The following is an 18,590-nucleotide window of genomic DNA, read 5'->3' on the forward strand; positions in this document are numbered from 1 at the left end:
TTATAACACTTTTAATAATAATTAATATATATCTTTTTAGAATAGTTAATACATTTTTAATATTCATACAATTATTATTTTTTAATATTTTTTCATATAAATTTTTAAATTTATCATAATTTAAATAATAATTTAAAAATTATAAAAATATTCCTGTAATACTTTCATATGTATTTAGATTGCGAGTTCGAATATCTTTTTAGACGACTATTCCTTTTCCCTTTTGAAAAGCGAGTCTTCACTGAGTCATTATAAACATTGATAGCAAAGTGCAGCCTTTTTCAATTGAAAAAAATCCCAGGCCGAGTCAATGATGTGGGGTACTACCTTTTTTTTTCTTTATCTTTTGTTTTTATTTTTTATGACCTTTTTCAGTATTTTTTTTTTAATTTTAAATTTATGTAGTTTATCTTTTAGAATTTAATAAAAAAAATATATGATATTTTTTAGTTTATATTATTATAAATTTAATTTTTATTTTATATTTCTTAAATTTCATCAAATAAAAAATAATAAAAATGTACTTAAAAAGATATTAGTAATTTATTGTTTTATTATTTTAATTTATATTACAATAAAATCAGTTAAATATGTTATATTACCATAAAATCAGCTAAATGAGATAAATTTATTATTTATATTTTATATATTTATAATTAATATTTTTGAATCGAATGATATTATATATTTTATATCAATTAGTTTGTTTTAATAATATAAAAATATATATTTTAAAAATATATTATAATATATAAAATATATATCAAAATTTAGTTAACTATTTGAAAATCTAATTAAGATAAAATTAGAAAAGATGTTTATGGATATTAAAAATATACTAAAATAATACAATAAAATATCAAAGGATAAATAGTACAATTCTAAAAGAAAAACTATATGAATATTTTTCTTTCAAATTTAGCCATGCTACATCTCATTTTTGTATATCTATAAAAAAAAAGTAATTACTATACACTCATTGTGTTTTTCTATATTATACTACTTATAATATTTAAATTTTATATTTTATATTTTGTAATTTTATATTAAAAATTTATCTTATTAGAATTTTTATTAAATAATCGTTAATTATATTTAATTTTATATTATTTGCCTTTAATTTTTAGTGTAATATATAATTTTATTTATTATATTAATATTTTACTACATTTTAAAAATCAATGCAATTAAAAGACTAAATTGATAAAATATACTTTATTTTTGAATTTCTTATAAAAATTATTATAATTAATAATAATAATAATATAAGTATCGTTAAAATATTTAAATTTTATTAGAATTTTATTATGCTACAAATTAAAGTAATTGAAAATGCTAGCAATTATTTTGCATAGACATTATATTTAATTTTTATCTAAAAATTAGATAAGAAGATTTTAGTATAATAAGTAAATTAGAATAATTTATATAAAAATTTATAAATTTATAAATTTATATTATGTTAAGAGTTTTTAGTGTAAATTTATAAAATAATAGAATAAAAAGATTATAATTTTTAAATATTTAAAAATAATTAGATATAATATAAAAATACATAGAAAATAGTAATTATCTGTTATAAAAACCATTTAATATTTGATCCGAACCTGATACTGATCCGAGTTCTTTACCCTAATCTCGATATTTCCCGCCATTTCTGTCAGTTCACACATCAACTGCTTCCACCACCGAAATACCTACCATCTAGCCTTCTCTCCCATCTCTGATTTTCATTATCATAATTGATTTTGAAGTCACTGTTGGTACGTGTTCTTTTTTTTTTTTGAACTCTTGGATTTAATTTTTAGTTGGGTTTTGCTTTACTAGCTTCTATTCCTTAGGCTCGCTCTTTAAATTTGGGGTTTTAAGTTTGTTTAGTGAACTGGGTTGGATAGGTTTACTTTGATGTTTCAGTTTGAATGTCTCTTATGCTACAAATTTTAAATCTTTCTCACTTTTTGAAGATTTTGTGGTCTCGATTTTTCAATTTTGACGCTATTTTTTTTTTTGTTAAGTTTTTTGATTTAAACTAATGTCCTAATAAAAGGTTATGTTGTTGTTGTTGTTGTTGTTTTCTTTTTGGCTTAGTTAAATGTTGATTTAGGACAAATTGTGTGTTATATGAATGCTCGAGTGTAGTGGGTTCATGATATCTTTTCTATTATGCATATTAACTTATTAACATGGAATTTTTTCTTTGTTTTTCTCTTTTGAACTCAATTGATTACTTTGTATTATTCTCCTCTCTCTCTCTCTGAATTTGTGCTAGGAGCCTTAAGAGAGTGAAATATATGGTTTCTCTTGATGCTAAAATGTGGATCATTTCACTTGTGTTTTAGTTAAAATATATAATCCCCAAAATGGGATTCCAAAGCCACGCAGAGAAAGCTCAAGTTCTCCTAAGGGGCAGGCTCTGTAACCCTAATTATATCTTTAAGCCTCTCTCTGATTCTCCAGATGGAAACTACAGGTACGGAGTTTCAAGAAAGTCTTCCGTAGATTTAACAAAGAATTTGTGATTCAAGAGAAATTCTTCACTCAACTGTCCATAATTTAAAGTAGTATCCTGCAGTTTCGATATTTAGATCCTTCTATCGTGATATATTGTGGTTTCTTTGGATTTTGCATTTTCAGCAAGTTAAAGTTTATTATATCGAGTTCAATCATGGAGGCATGCAACAATTCAATTCTACTTCTTGGTCCTCGTGGTTCTGGGAAAATCGCTGTATGGATTTTAGTTTGATTAGGCACTGTTCACCTTTGGGGTGTCAGAGATTAATTCTTGACTTTATTTTATTAAATAATGCTTGTTCACATTTTGAATTGTGCACTTAGGTGTTGGAGCTTGTTCTCAACGACTTATTGCAAGAGCATCCTGATACTATATCTATAGTATGTAATTCTCTTTATCTTCTTCCACTTGTTATTCATGCTTGTTATTGTGGAGAGGTAGTGTTTCCCTAAAACTTGTGGCATGATAATGTGTTTTATCGCCGTCCTTTCCCCTTTAATTGTCCATTGGATAGTTATGTTTGCTGAACAAATGAGAATGTGAGAGTTTTATTTTCTGAAGCAATTGAATAAAGCACTATATGATGCAGTTGATTGAATTTATTTGTCTTATGCACCTTAAGAGGATGTGCCTTTGAGACGGTTTAGGATAGCAATTAAAATAACAATGTACTTTATTTAGCACATTATAAATAAGGTACAATACAAGATACGATAAGTTGATTTCTACTTGTCAGTTAATGCAAACAGTTATTATTTATAAGAACTGTGGTTCTTCTCATTTAGATTTCAACTGGTCTATGTGTTGCAGGTCAAACTGAACGGGCTGTTGCATAGTGACGAAATTTGTGCTTTCAAGGTCATATATCCTCGACATCTTTTCTTGACATTTTATCATCCTATTTAAGTTAAATACTTATGAATTATGGGTGGAGGGAGCTCAGTGCTTATGTTTGGAGTGAAACTTTTAAAACTTGTGAATAATGGGTGGAGCTAGGGGGAGATGTTTGGAAAAAAATTATACATGATAAAAATAACAATGACCATCATGCATAGGGCCTTATCGTTCATGTGCAGCTTAAGGAATAGACTATTCATATAGACAGTGCTTTAGTACTTGAGCACCTGTGCAATTGATAGGATTAGAGTTGTTGAATTTTTCTTATTCTGATAAATGCTTGGTTTTTATTTATCGGTGAATTTGGATATAGCAATAATGCAAAGGAAGCATTTCTATATAATTGAAACTTTTTTTTAATCAAATTAGCAACTGCCAAAATGTGTTTCTAAGGTCTTTATCAGAGGCCTTGGAACAGTGCAGTTAGATTTTGAGGGGTACATTAAAAACTGATTGATGATTATAAGTGAGGCGGATTATCCATTATTCTATCTATCTCAACAATGAGTCATTGTATATCTATAATCATCCACAATGGGAGAGCTTACTACTGACTGCGCCAGTCTATTGGTTCATTTCCATTTGTGTCTGGCCACTCATTAGTGTAATTGTATTAGATTTTGCTTTAATAACTAGTCTATATCTGCAGTTCTCCCATGAAGCAGTTTAATTGACAATGTAAGTAAAATGTTGCCTGCAATTTTTCTGGTGATAATTGTCTTGTATGTTTGAATGGTTACTTTTTATTAGGAAATTGCCAGACAGCTATGTATGGAGCATCACTTATTATTCTCAAAGACGGTAAACCAACAAATCTTTTGGATCTTATAATTTTTAGTTTATTATGTACAGCTTCAGATTTTTTGATTTTGAGACAATCCTTATAGGCATCATTTGATGATAACTCCCAGTTCATGATAGCCGTGCTGCAGTAAGCAAACAATCTTTCATCCCATAATCCCACATAAATCTTTCTGAAATATACATTTGATAGGTTTGCTGTTTCTTGTTTCAGGGAGTGTGGATTAGCACATAAAACCATTATTTTTATACTAGACGAGTTCGACCTATTTGCTCAGGTAAGATTGCCTCGTGCCATTTCCTTTTTCTAATGTCTCAATTGCTAGTTTGATATCCCAAGTTCTACTTGTGGTTTTGCATTTTATTTGATAATTGTCCCCACGAGACCATTGTTAGAAACCCTAGGGCCACATATCAAAATAAGTGTTTCATGATTGAAATCAAAGAGTATGATGCTACTAATGTTATTGTTCTGTTGTTTTTCAGGGAAAACAACGGTTACTTTATAGCTTGTTGGATGCAATGCAATCGGTAACTTCACAAGCTATCGTCATTGGTGTGAGTTGCCGACTGGTATGTCCAGTTTTAATTTCTGTCCTTTATGCATTTTTCTCAGTAATTTCTTTTAAGAGTGCAACGAGAATTGTTGTAAGAAATGTAGGAGCTCCTGTTAGTACTTATCTTTAAATTCTGCAATTACACCAGTTAAAAATAAAATAGATAATGATAATTTTAATTGTTGGAAAAGTCAAACTATATCTGCAGGATGCTGATCAGCTTTTGGAGAAAAGAGTCAGATCTCGTTTTTCACATAGAAAGCTATTGTTTCTGCCTCCATCTATGGTAGATGTAGAAAGGTATTTTTCTATAAATGAGTCCTTACAGCCACATGCATTCAACAGATCAATGGAAATCTAATTTTCTTTCTTTCTTTATTTTTGCATATGCAGGTTGTTGGAGCATCTTCTATCTTTGCCAATGGACTCGAGTTTTCCTCATGACTACACTACTCAATTCAATGGAAAGCTTCATGTATCCTTTATCTAAGTGATTCTTTCCATCCACTTGGTTATTTTTTTTACTTGTATGTTTCACACTCACATACAAATTAACATGCACTGAATCTTCATTTTATCTCATTACTTGAATAATAAGAATTGTTTCCGAACACTTCTAGAAGGTTCATTAATTATTATTTTGAAGTACAGCAATAAATAATGTGAAATCTTAATCTGATTTTGTTAGTTCTAATAACCTATGAATTGGCCCTTGTGAACCTTGAAAGATAGGAGCTAGTGACCTCTAAATTAGTTCTGTATGTGAGATAATCTGCTTAAGCATCTACTACTATATTCTTGGAAGGTTCATTATGCATTACACAGCTACAAATGGGTCATTCTCCTACATTTCAATTGCTTCTTTTGTCTTAATTAATAAAGGAGTCCTTGACTTTAACAGAATATATTAGCAGATGAGAGATTCAAAGAAATTGTTGCAACTTATTTAAATTCCAATTATACTGTCAACCATTTGCTGAAGTTTCTGTAAGTTTATTATCTGGTATCACAAAGCATCAAATTTATGTATGTTTACTGCTGTCAAAATTTCATACCTGATTCTCTTCTGAAGTCAGTATTTGATGCTAGATTTGTTGCTATCTCTAAATGGGAATTGAAATCTGGCTTCCCATCACTTGAGAACTTCAAAAGTGCACTTTCAAGCATGCGAAGACAGCCAAAGCAGGAATGTATAAGAGGTCTGAGGATCTGAAACTTGGCATTTGTTTTTTGCTCATCCTTCTCTTTGCAGCATTATTTTTACCTTGTCACTCTTTAAATTCTCTATCCATTCTCTTTCTTCTCAGTGTCATGCTCAATTATCTTATTTATAGTGCCATAATATTTTGCATATTGTAAGTCCTTGCATGACATGTGAGAATAACCCATTCATGACAATTTAATTAGAAATTTCATGGTTGAATGCATTCCCACCAAGGGTGAGTAAATTTATGGAGTAACATTGTTTTCTTGAACTTCTGAAAACTGATGCTTACCTGAAAGCATAGTAATTAATTTCGTTGTTATTTCAATTCAACAATTGCTTTTCCTTGTTCTATTTTTCTCATTTGTTCAAGCAGATTGCTCCATTTTAGAACTCTATCTCCTTGTATGCATGAAGCGGTTGGAAGTGAAAGAGCAAAGTTCATATAATTTTAATTCTGTGATGAAAGGTTTGTTTCAGATGTTTATATTACAATCGTTGCTAAAAAATGCAATACTTAGCTCATTTGTTGCATGCGACAGAGTATAAAAGCATTCACGACTCGTTCCAGACATCTGACTATTATGCACGAAATGTATGCTTACGGGTGCGTGAATTCCTCAGTGAAATTCCTCTTATTCCACCCAGTTTGTCTCCCATAATTTTAGATAACTTCTTGTCTGAACTTCTGCAGGCATTTGAACGCCTTTTACAGCGAGAATTAATATGTTTCATGGACAACAGAGGTCAGAACCAATCTGTTGAATTTCGTCCAGTGAAGCTTCTGATCTCATATGCTGAACTGCAAGAGGGGCTGAAATCATATCGTTCCTGTCCTGTAAGTACTCTCCAAAATATTATTTTGGCTAGATTTAAATTATAACCGCACTGTGACATCAGAATTTTTGCAAGTTGCCAAGGTGAAACATATAAAATTATCTTTTCAAGTTAACCGAGTCAATCATGCATGGATTTATGAAAATCATCAGTGTTTGCTGAGATGTGCATATTTGCAGCTCTAACCTTCAGAGTTTCTTTGACCTTTTGAGAGCTGGCAATTTGGGTTGTAACACTTATAACATAACAAACACAATCCATCAACTAATTACGTTGCACGATTAGTGTAGCCCATTTAATATCATATATTTAGCAGAATCCTACATTGGACATAAACATTAATTGGATATGTGTTTTTTCTTCGAGGTTCCAGTCATCAGTGAACTTTGATCTTGTTTGCAGACCATTCTTCAAAAGCTAATCGACCGTTAGATGTGGAGGCACATCCACAAACTTGGTAGCTTTCACAAACTTGGTAGCTTTTACTGGAGAAGGTGGAATTTTACGTTAGCCATTCTGTCTTTCAAGATGACTGCGCCAATTTTTCTGGGAATAATCTGTACAGGCAGGGTACTGTTATAACTCATTGTATTTATACTTAAATCTTGATGCCTCAGTTCTTAATATATTGTTTCCACTATCATTAGATTCATAAGTACACTAATTACTCACGATCTTTTAGCAAATCAATTAAAAATCATGAGTTTCTTTAAGAGCGAAAACTATATTGACCATCACAGGAATTATTATTATTTATTATGAAAACTAGTTAATTAAAAAGAATGTTTAGATAAATCTTATTAGTATAATTATATATATAATTTTTTATATATAATTTTTTTTTGATACATGTGGCTTTTGTTAGATATATAATGACTAAAATAATAATAACAATAGATATATAATTACTACAATAGTAATAACAATAGTGTAATGCATGATTAGCATACTAGTAATACTAATCTATGTATGTACTGCATAATGCATAGAAGAATGACACATATATATTATTATTTTATATTTTAATATGACATAGTTAACATATATTCAGATATTTATGACTAATGAATATGAATGAATTAGTTTGATATATAAATAAAAATATATAATTATACTGTTTCTTTTTAAATATATACAAATAAATATATTTTCTTAAATTTATTAAAGAAAATATTGAATTGTAATATAATTAAATGTATATATGAATTTATATTTATTTATATTTAGAGCATATAATAGAATATAAAGATTGTATAAAAATACATCATGAGTAGATATTGAAAAATTTATTTTTACAAGAGATTAGTGTAGATAAATAGAACTATTTATAAAAAATGAAGAGCATAAGCTTATATTTTTATAATATAACACAATCAATTACTATTAATACTAAATATAGAATTTGTAAATTAAAAGGTTTTGTTTTTGAAATCAAATTAAAAGGTTTTAATTATTGATGGGAAGATTACAAATTTAGCATTTTTATTTTTTTATTATTTTTTTTATTTTGATGTCTAAACTATTTTTTTTTGCAATTAAATATTTGAATTTGTTAAAAATATTCAATAGCAGGATTTACAAGTTAAAGGGCTTATTTGACTTAGTTTGAATAATATATTGACTTAAATATCTTTTTTTAAAATAATATCATATTTCTTTTATTTTCTCTTTTCTTTTCTATCTTATGTTTATCCATTTTCAACACCTTTCTTTTAAATTTTATTTGTTTCTCAAAAGATTAAAAGAAAAAAATAAAAGTATTTTATTTTTCTCATCCTTTCAAATAAATATTAAGAAAATTAGATTTTATTTACTTATTCTTTTATTTTCTTATATTTACCTCAAAAAATATAAATACAATATGTTCTTTCACCTCAAAACAATAAAAAGAGAAAGATAAAGATATTAAATTATTTAAATTAAATATATTTTTTTAAAATGATGAGTAAATTTAAAAGAAATAAAAATAAAAATAAAAATTTTAATATAATATTTTCTTTTGATGCTAAAATAAAATTTAATAAAAACTAAAAAAGATAAAAGAAATTAAGAAAAACAGAAAAAAAAGAAAAAAAATTATAAATAAAAATATTTAAACTATTTCATACATGAAATAAATTAAATAATTATTTTAATTCATAGAATTTATAAAAAATACTATAATATATATAAATTAATAATTTTAAATATTAAAATTAGATACTAAATTTATAATTATTACATTATTAATAATCGAATATTATGTCAGCGAGCAAAGTATATATTCGACCGAGTTTTCTTTAAATGATGTCGTCTTACCCTATTCTAACCAAGCCTACCCTATTACAAGGAACTCATGACCTCCGTGTTTGTGCCACCCCAAAATAAATGGAGAAAGACGAGAGGCAAGTTTAAAGAGGAAGACTACAAAATGTTGATGCGCGTGAACGAAGAATAGGTTGAGTGATGATGCTGCTACCCTTTTAAACACATGAGAGGCTCAATTTGTTTTCTTTTACAGAACTAAAGTGAGAAGCTACATGCATATGCCTAAGTTAGGGGAAGGAAGCGGTAAGGAAGCTACATGCATATGCCTAAAGTGAGATGCTATCAACTTACGGTTTCATTCCATGTTCGTTGATTTGTGATATTAACATCGTTCCTAAAATGATTTTAAGTTTTCATAATTGTTACTTGATTGAATTTATTGGTTTGGATGTTCATTATTCGGCTTTGTAGGTATGCCATCTAAAAACCTTCACGAGAACTTACTTGTCCACTAGGGTAACCTAGTGGTTTAAAGGGCTTGTTTCACATGCTAAGTGCAACCGTGATTCCTACGACGGTTAGTTAGGATTTTATTGCTTTATTAGTATAGTTTTTTTTTTTTATTTTATTTCCTCGAGGACGAGTAAAGGTTAAGAGTGGGAAAATTTGAAAACGCAATAATATATGATTTTATATGCTATATAAATACATTGTTCTTCATGTTTGCTTTACATTTTTAATCTTTTAGAACTATTATTCGTTGTTTTCGATATTTCTCTCCTCAGGTTCGTTTTATTTTCTTTTTGTAGGAATTGGCTCGAGTTGCTAAGCATTGGCGAGGATGTTTGTAGAGTCGTTCATGGTCAAGCATGATGTCAAAGAGATACTCATGCCTAAGAGGATTTTATATCGCAAAACGAGCAAGGGAAGCTATCCCGCGGCGTCTGAAGCTATTCCGCGACTTAGCTTTCAAGGCCAACAATAAAGCAAAGAAATAGTCCACTCCGCCCCCTTCCCGCGGCCTACAATGCCACGACGCGGCCTGCCCGTGCTGGATCTTCAAGCTGCGTTTTAGACGCTTGTTTAGTCTATTTTTAGGGTGCCAACCTAGCCTAAATGGCAGATATTCTATCATATAAATAGCTTGTTGAGAGGACTTAAGATTCTCTCCTTTTTTCTTTTTTTTTTCTCCTTAGTTTTTGGCAGCGTTTTTCTCTATTGTACGTTACTTTCCTTTGTGCTTTAAAGATTTATTAAGGACCTTATCATTCAATTATCAATCCAAGTATTTCTCTTTTCTTTTTTAATTTGTTATTAATTATGTTTCTCTTTTATAATCTATTTTGTTTATTTAATTATCATGAGTGAGTAGTTTTCTAATCTAGGGTTAAGTGAACCTAACCGTGATTGATGTATGCCGTGATTGATGTATGAATTGTTCTTTCAATTTTCCAAATTAATTATTTAATTGCTCTTGCTAAATGGATTGTGCATATTCCAATACTAGATTAGGGATAATTAATATTGTTATAATTCCATTGTCTTTATCATAACGGGAGTTGGGTTTGACGAATTTGAATATTTCAATTAAGGACATGAAATTCTCTACGGGAGTAGGTAGAATGGATTGTTAGGAAGTCAGGATATTGAGTTTAATATCTTTAATTTGCATGATTCCACAAGAGTAGGTTTTAATTGAATATTAGGAAAGCCATTGATACTCGGGAGAGATCTATGGTATTATATAGAGTTTACCTTTTCTTATGAACATTTATTTAATTAGTTTGAAGTAGGAAATTATCTTTGTGTTAATTATGCTAGTGGAGATACTTAACTCTATGTGCTTTTTATCCTTGAATTTATTCTCATTTTAATTAATTGTATTAATTAGACTTAGATTAATTCTTCATCAATTGTTGATTTGATTACTTACTTAGCATTAATTAAAATTAAAATTAACTAATTTTTATTACTTTAGTATGCGAGGATTCGACCTTACTTGACCGACTATATGGTTAGAAGATTTAGTTAGGTTATTTTTGATCGACAGCCTTATCAGAAACAAAATATGACACTATCACATAGGAGTTCAGAAGGTCGAGACCATCGGCATGCGCGTCCCGAGGCCACCGGGTCTAATCGCCGAAAATTTTCAATAGCGATGAAATTTTATCCGAGCCTACCAACACGTAGATCGCGAAGCGGGGTTTCAAAAGCTTTAAATCCAAGCTAACTCTGTTCATCGGCAAGACCCGAACGTTAAAGGTTGTCGTTCGTCCTAAGATTTTTAGGAGTAGGGAGTTGATTATGAGCCTCCAATCACCCAGAAAATGACAATCGGAAGTGTTCCAATGGTGGAAACGATTGCTAGATTTTCTCCTCCTTACTCCGCTGTTTGCCAGCCGTTTTGGGTGAAACCAGTGGTGACGGAGAGCTGGCAGCGTCGAGAAGTCCTTCTGGCTGGAGTTTTATGGCCAACGGTGGCTGGAGTTGGGACAGTCGAGGAGAGGGAGAGGCGGCAACGTGTACATCAAGGAGAGAGGGGATGAGATAAAAAGAGGGATCTTTCTTGATATTTTAGTACAATGCAAAATTTATAATTGGTCACTCCTTATTTAAAATTATTACTGCAGTATTTGTGGAAAGTAAATGATAATTTCTTAATTTTTTAGTATTTAACTAAATTTTAAATCATTAATTTCTAATATCTGAATCATTAAAAAATATAATTTATTTATTTATGATTTTTCAAAATTAATAATTAAATAATATATTTATACGTCAAAACAATTTAAAATAGAAATAAAATAAAATTCAATATATTGAGATAAAATAATTTTAAGAAAACATACAATTTAAGTATAATTAATGATAGAAAAATTACATCCTTTAACATACTTTGAATATTAAATGTTCTAGTAAAAGATTAAATTACTGAAATACTTTTAAAAATAATATTTAATTAAAATAAAATTCAAATTATTGTATATTCTTAATAAAAAGGAAAATAAATAAAACACCTAACTATAACTTGAGAATAAATCTAGAAAACACATTATAAATGTTTACTTTATTAGTAAATATTACATTTAAATAAATGATAAAATAAAAATTACAGAAGAATAATCTCATAATCTACAAAAATAATTCACTTATTAATAAATTTAATTGTAATATAATCTAATAGCTTATCCTTACACCATACATTCATGTAGTCTTGGCCGCGAATCCATATGAATCTAAAAGTATGCTAGTGAAAATATAATATAAATCATTCAAATTTAAAATTAGAATATAGGTCAGTTTTTTAATTAGAATTTGGACCGTCGATTTTAAAAATTGAAATTTTTTGTTTAAATATAAAAATAAAAAAATTCATATAAAAATATTTATACAATATTTTATTAACATTATCTTTTACAGTCTATTCTACATTATCACTTAAAATATTTTATTTAATTTTTATTGAATAAATTAGTTATTATTTTCTTAGACTGATTGAAATAGATCCGAATTGAAATCATAAACCAAAATCGCCGATTTCAAGAACCACATAACTTTTTGTGAACCGGAACCACGGTTAATGAAGCTTAGCCAGGTATGAGCTGAATATTCGACGGTTGATGTTCAGTTAGAAAGAGAGAGAGAGAATGGTGTTACAGTGTTGGAGTTGCGCTTCTTATCCAAACTCAACTCCTCTATTTTCTCAAAAACTGGTGTTGCCTCTTTCAGATTTCAATTGCAAGTACAGTCTTAGCATGCCCAGAAAGTCATGTAGCAAGGCTAAATTCGCTTGCTTCTACAAACTGGGTCTTCAAGATATTGCTGAAATAACTCACAACAAGGTTTATATGCTCGATTTTTGCAATACCCACAATTTATTTTTGGCATTTTCTCTTTGTAATTGATGGCATTTTGTTGTTTTAATAAAGGTATTGATAGCAGCTGGTGTATCAGTAGCCATTGGTCAGCTCTCTAAGCCATTCACTTCCTTACTTTTATATGGGAAAGATTTTGACCTTAAAGCTGCAGTTCAGGCTGGCGGCTTCCCTTCTACTCATTCCTCAGTAAGTTCTTCTATTCTTTTACTATTTTATCTTTTTGTTTCCTGCTGTTATAACAAGAAAAGATTACTCATACTTGCTGTTAATTGATTGATTGCATATAGGCCGTTATAGCTACTGCTACATGTCTTGCCCTTGAGGAGGTAATCTGCCTGACTGCTCTTGCTTTTGCTTATTTTGGAATTAAATAGTATATATTGTAAGTTTTATGAATCAATGCACTCTTACATTATCAATATTTCTGTTATTTAATTGCAGGGGCTTCTCGGATTCTATTTTTGGCCTTACAGTGGTTTATGCTGGCCTTGTCATGTATGACGCTAAGGTATTCAATCCCATAAGATATCTACTGGCTACTGCTTTACAGCATGCTTGTCTACTTTAACTTGCTCTTTTCATGAGGTATTTCTTCTTACTCAGGAATATTGGATTAATATTGCTTTGTGACTTGATGATATCTTGCTTCTTGCTTTATGCATCATATTATCATGGATATGGGACTTAAATTTCAGTTTGGATATGCTGGATTTTGGCTGTATATCCTACCTTCTTTCTTCTTATCAATGAAACTATCTTAGTATGTATGATATGATTGTATAAATCAGGATTTACGTTCTTGATGGTAATCTATCAACTTTTGTTGCTCTTGGACTTTCACTTTTGATGAATAGTGCTCATTCAGTCCCAATGGAGTATAAACAACAAAATGATTAATGTACACAAGTAATATAATTCTGTAACTCCCATATTGTATGAGTCGCTCAATATCTGCTATGATAACAAAAACAAAGTTTATTAGAATCACTCAGAATGGAACAAGCCATTCAGAAATAATTTCCCAAGAGCTTGTGGGAAATGATCTATATCAAATCAATGCTAGATTGAAGCTTGCTTTAGCTGCAAATAACTTCTTCTTGTGGTGGAGACAAAATGCTAAATTTGCATTGGACAAGATTTGATAGTTCTAGACTGGTGATAAATATAGGGAATTAAGTGTTCTAGGCATAAAGCCATATGATTCTTTTCATTGTCAAACTAGGAGGCTATTGGAAGGCGCATCTATGCTGAGCCAAGTAGAAGATGCACCTTTTCAAGCCATCTTAATTGACAAATGCAAGTTGATCCTGGTTTTTAATAAAGACCCTGAGGGTCTATTCAAGCTTGTTTCTATGTTATTCTTCAGGCTCGTGCATCCTCTTCAGCATTTCTTTGGTATCTGTATTTTTCATTCTCCATCATTCATTTGCATGTAAACTCAATGGCACATTTTTAGCGGTTGCATGGTGGAGACTACCTTAACAAGCTTGTTCTGGCATACCATGCATTCCTTGTACTTAGCTTCTGTATAAGATTTCCATTTCTCTGTCCCCTTTCATTGGAGAAAAGCTCTGGACTTTCAGAAACATGAGACTTCTTCTGCAAGAAAACAATAAACTTACTCAACTCTTTATTGACCTCTTCGTACTCTTCCAGAGTACATCACTGAAACTGCGATACTAATCTCCCTTGAAAATATTTCCTTTTATGGCTTGATATACCCTTCTAGCTTTTGTTTAAATTTGTCTGCTCTTTGATAATTTTGATTCTGCAGCAACAATGTGGCTACTGCGTACTGCTATGTCTAGTTTCTCTCTCTATCCCATTGTTTCTCTATTTTGATGGGGCAGCATGTTTTCATAGTGAGGGGGTTTTGCTAGATTTACCTGTTTAATCAATTGTGATGCATCAGAAATTGGCCTTAGAAGAACTTTCTCATTAAAGATATTAATATATAGCAATAAGAAAAATTAGATTTCATGCAGGTGAAATCAAGAAAGCATGACTTTAGGAAATTTTTCTTCTGGCTGCTAAGGTGACATGTCTTTCAAATGTAAATAGTGTTAATTACTAGTTACCCTTGAGTTTACACCTAACTCATTAGTTAGGACCTGCATTTTATCAAAATTGCAGACACGCCTTAGACTCTGTCAAGGACAGGTCTCTTGGCTGCCAGCATAGATTCTTCAAAGAAAGGTGGGAACACAGCCAAGGGAAAAAGAGAATTCCTTCCCGTGTCTTGTCCCGACCCGTGACTAGATCCTATGCTAGGGCACATAACAAGATTTTGGTAGAGATTTATAATTTTTTATTTCTCCAAGTTGTAGCTTCTCTTGAAACTATGGCTGCAAGTTTAAGACTTCTTGTTGAAGCATCAAGCAACATCAATGTTTCTTGGAGTATCATCTCCTCCTTGAGTGAAACTCAGGATTTCTTCTTCAACATTATAGCTTATGACATTCAACAGATCCTATTAAATTTCGTATTAAGGACTTGTTGGTCCTCTTAACAAATTTTCAGTTTAGGGACATGTTGGTCCCATCAAGATTTCAGTTCATGGACATGCTGGTCCTCTTCAAATATATTCAGTTTATGGACTTGATGGTCCCCATCAATTTTCTTGGCAGCTTGGAGACTTGCAGGTCCTTCCATCATCTTTGCAGTTTTCAGACTTTCTGGTCTCTACAATATCTTTAAGTTTTCTGCAGTTTAATGACTTGCTCAGGTCCCTTTCAACACCTTTATCTTATTTTTTTTTTTTCCAGTTTTTGTACATGAAAAGGTCCCTTCTTACAATTTCAGTTTAGAGACATGATGGTCTTTCAACAAATTTCAGTTTAAAAACTCGAAGGTCTTCTTCAGTTTAAAGACATGATGGTCTTTCAACAAATTTCAATTTAAAGACTTGAAGGTCTTCTTCAGTTTAAAGACATGATGGTCTTTCTCTGATTTTTCAGTTTAGACACTTGATGGTGTTCGTCATATTCTTACAGTTTAAAGACTTGTTTAGGTCTCTTTCAACAACATTTCAGTTTTCAGTTTATAGACATGTTGGATCTCTTGGTTTAAACACTTGAAACTCTTCACTTTGAAAACTTCACGTTGGACAATCAAAAAACCACCTTTTTTGTTTGGGAAAACAGAGCACATCAAACACATAGGCCTTTTTTCTATTTTTCAAAACATGATCTAGGAACAAAATAAAAGCATGATAACAGCAAATAAAACAACTTGATGAAAACCAGAGCGTATTTTCTTTTAAACATAATAGGCCCCTCAAAGATCATTTGGGCTCTGATACCATGATGAAATTTGGAATGGAAATTCATTTAGTCTTTCACAAAACATAAACAGAAATTTGAAATATTAACTTAACAAAACACAAGTTGGAGAAGAGAGGAAATAACATGAATCTATTACTGCAAATTCATGAACTGCAGATTTACAAACTCAAAACATGAAACAAAGACAACAACTTTTTTTTTTCTTTTTCTTAGCCATTTCCATCACTCTATTTTTCTTCTCACTTTTTCTTTGTTGCAGCATGCCTCTTTTTATAGGAAGAGAAAGTTTCCTACTCCACAACTACACTTACCTGCTCTTCTCCTTAAAAGAAGGATGTCCATTCCTTTTTAACTAAAATAGATTTTGACAATGAAATGTCTCTATCTCATATTTCCAACACAAACTCCAGTCCAGTTGTAAGAACACTAGTTGTAACAGCTATTACCAAGTATTAAATCCTGCTGTTTATGGCTGCCAACCTTGCTTTATCTCCCTGCTTTTGGAACCACTAATTCTTCCCCCTTTCTTTTGCCCTACTTCAATTCATATCACTCAGAACTTCAACTACCTGACATTTTTACTTTAACACTTTAAGACCCTCCTAGATATTCATTCTGGTGGCGATAAGCCTACATTTGTAATCTTCTTTTGGTTTCACTAGTCACTGAATGTCTATTCCATTAACGTATATCGCATTTTTTTTTTTTACCAAAGAAAAGATCTAATAAAATATTTATATAGTACCCAGCTACGACCTTTTTGTTAGGCCTGCAATAAAAGCTTTTCTTTACTTGCAACTGCAACTATTTTTAGTGGTCCAGCTTGCTGCATGCTGACATGTTTAATGTGACACTTACAGAATCAAATCTAAATTCAGTAAAATTAAAGAATGTCTTTTGTTTAACTCCATTCATCTAGATAAACCATAGCTTTGTTTTCAGTGGCATTTTACTATTTGCAAATGCAAATTCTTCACACTGAGCCATCAATGCACATCAAATAATCTGAAATGATGTGTTTCTTTGCCTTATTGGCTGAGCCACGGTACACATCACATAATTTGAAATAATTTGTCTTAAGTGCCTTCAAGGCTTTGCGACATGTCTTCATCTTACTTTTGGCAGATATATAAAAGAATTGATATTGCAGAAAAATACAGTTTGTTAATTTTGTTTGCTGGACCCAATTTGCCAGTTAACTTTTTCTAATTTCTTTGTTCATTATAAAGGAAAGTCAATCTGTTATCTAGGTGGTGGGATTTTAATGGAATAAATCATGTGGATCAGAATGAGATTCATTTCAATGTCTTTTATTACGGAATCAAACTTGGAATGCCTGGAATTGCATGATGTGGAAACCTAGTTATTTAGCTTCTTCGGAGGCAGTTAGGATAAGAAAAAATTAGTTAGACTTCGACCCTTTTCTCTCTTGCTTTCAATTTCTTATACCTCAACGTTTCTCTCTTGTGTGTGTGTGTGTGTGTGTGTGTATCATACTGCTATATATCAGAAGGATGCCTAGCTCAAGTTTCAATTTGAGAAAGATCCAACAAAATTGTTCCTACTATAAATCATCCGTTGTTTTCTTTTTGATATTGAAACTTAATACTTCATACTACTCTGCTTTATTTTCTCAGCGAGTGAGAAGAGAAGTTGGAAATCATGCAAAACTACTAAACAAAGTGCAATCCAAGACACAACTCTACTCACTGGTCTCCAAGGATAGAGATGATCTGAAAGTTTCTCAACAGGGGGAAGGCCTTGATTCTTTACTGTCGAAGGAGGGAAGACCTTTTGTGGCAAAATCAACAAATGCACCTCTATTACTTCAATCAGAAAATAAAATGAGACGAGGAAATCAAATGCTGATGTCTTCGAGCACATCAGCTGACGAACTTGAAGAAGAAACAGGAGATGCCTTGAAAACTTCAGCCCTGTTGAAAGAATCCATTGGCCACACTGAAGTTGAAGTCATTGCCGGTGCTTTGTTAGGTTTCTTTGTTAGTTTGGAAGTGTATTGTCACGAAATTTGAGCTTAGAGGTTAGCCAAGTCGCGCGACACTTAGTTAACTTGCTTGATGAAGTCGAACTAAATAAGCATAGATGAGAATTGGGAGAGATTGTAGGTGAGCAAAGTAGGCAGCAGGGTTTCGGACTTGGGTAGGATAGAGAGTTGAGAGCACTTGAGCTTTGAAAATATGGAGAACTTTATTGATGGTTCCAACCTTCCTTTTTTATGTTCTTGTTGTATGTTGTGACAGTATGCTACTGTATAAATATCATAATACAGAGACTTTTCTTTCTATTCATTCGCATATGTATTTAAACTAAGGCATTCATGTCCATATCCATTTTCATAATGATACAGAT

General features: G+C 30.8%; 2 protein-coding genes and 1 long non-coding RNA gene across 4 annotated transcripts; all 3 read left to right on the top strand.

Moving 5' to 3' along the window:
- The first annotated feature begins 1,600 nt into the window (after positions 1-1,600).
- Positions 1,601-7,451, top strand: LOC8275118 (origin of replication complex subunit 4). 2 transcript variants are annotated; one of them, XM_048373436.1, is made up of 17 exons: positions 1,601-1,763; positions 2,340-2,470; positions 2,635-2,725; positions 2,836-2,892; positions 3,323-3,370; positions 4,160-4,210; positions 4,297-4,340; positions 4,425-4,488; positions 4,697-4,783; positions 4,976-5,067; positions 5,161-5,242; positions 5,669-5,754; positions 5,857-5,966; positions 6,348-6,440; positions 6,514-6,578; positions 6,666-6,809; positions 7,182-7,451. In XM_048373436.1, exons 2-17 carry the CDS (start codon positions 2,361-2,363, stop codon positions 7,227-7,229), a joined length of 1,272 nt encoding a protein of 423 aa, XP_048229393.1. In that variant the 5' UTR covers positions 1,601-1,763; positions 2,340-2,360; the 3' UTR covers positions 7,230-7,451. The 2 variants fall into 2 exon arrangements, with proteins under 2 accessions (XP_048229393.1, XP_048229394.1); XM_048373437.1 differs by having other exon boundaries at positions 7,211-7,451.
- Positions 7,452-8,937: 1,486 nt separating this feature from the next.
- On the top strand, positions 8,938-10,357 carry LOC125369729. Its single transcript, XR_007215424.1, has 2 exons — positions 8,938-9,358; positions 9,865-10,357. It is a non-coding gene; the product is annotated as an uncharacterized LOC125369729 (long non-coding RNA).
- Positions 10,358-12,571: 2,214 nt separating this feature from the next.
- On the top strand, positions 12,572-18,525 carry LOC8275116. The gene is made up of 5 exons (XM_015723649.3): positions 12,572-12,900; positions 12,988-13,122; positions 13,224-13,259; positions 13,376-13,444; positions 17,858-18,525. The coding sequence occupies exons 1-5, from the start codon at positions 12,706-12,708 to the stop codon at positions 18,251-18,253; spliced, it is 831 nt and encodes a 276-aa protein (XP_015579135.1). The 5' UTR covers positions 12,572-12,705; the 3' UTR covers positions 18,254-18,525.
- The last annotated feature ends 65 nt before the right edge of the window (positions 18,526-18,590 follow it).

Source organism: Ricinus communis, chromosome 4 (assembly GCF_019578655.1).
Source record: "Ricinus communis isolate WT05 ecotype wild-type chromosome 4, ASM1957865v1, whole genome shotgun sequence".
Taxonomy (NCBI): Eukaryota; Viridiplantae; Streptophyta; class Magnoliopsida; order Malpighiales; family Euphorbiaceae; genus Ricinus; species Ricinus communis.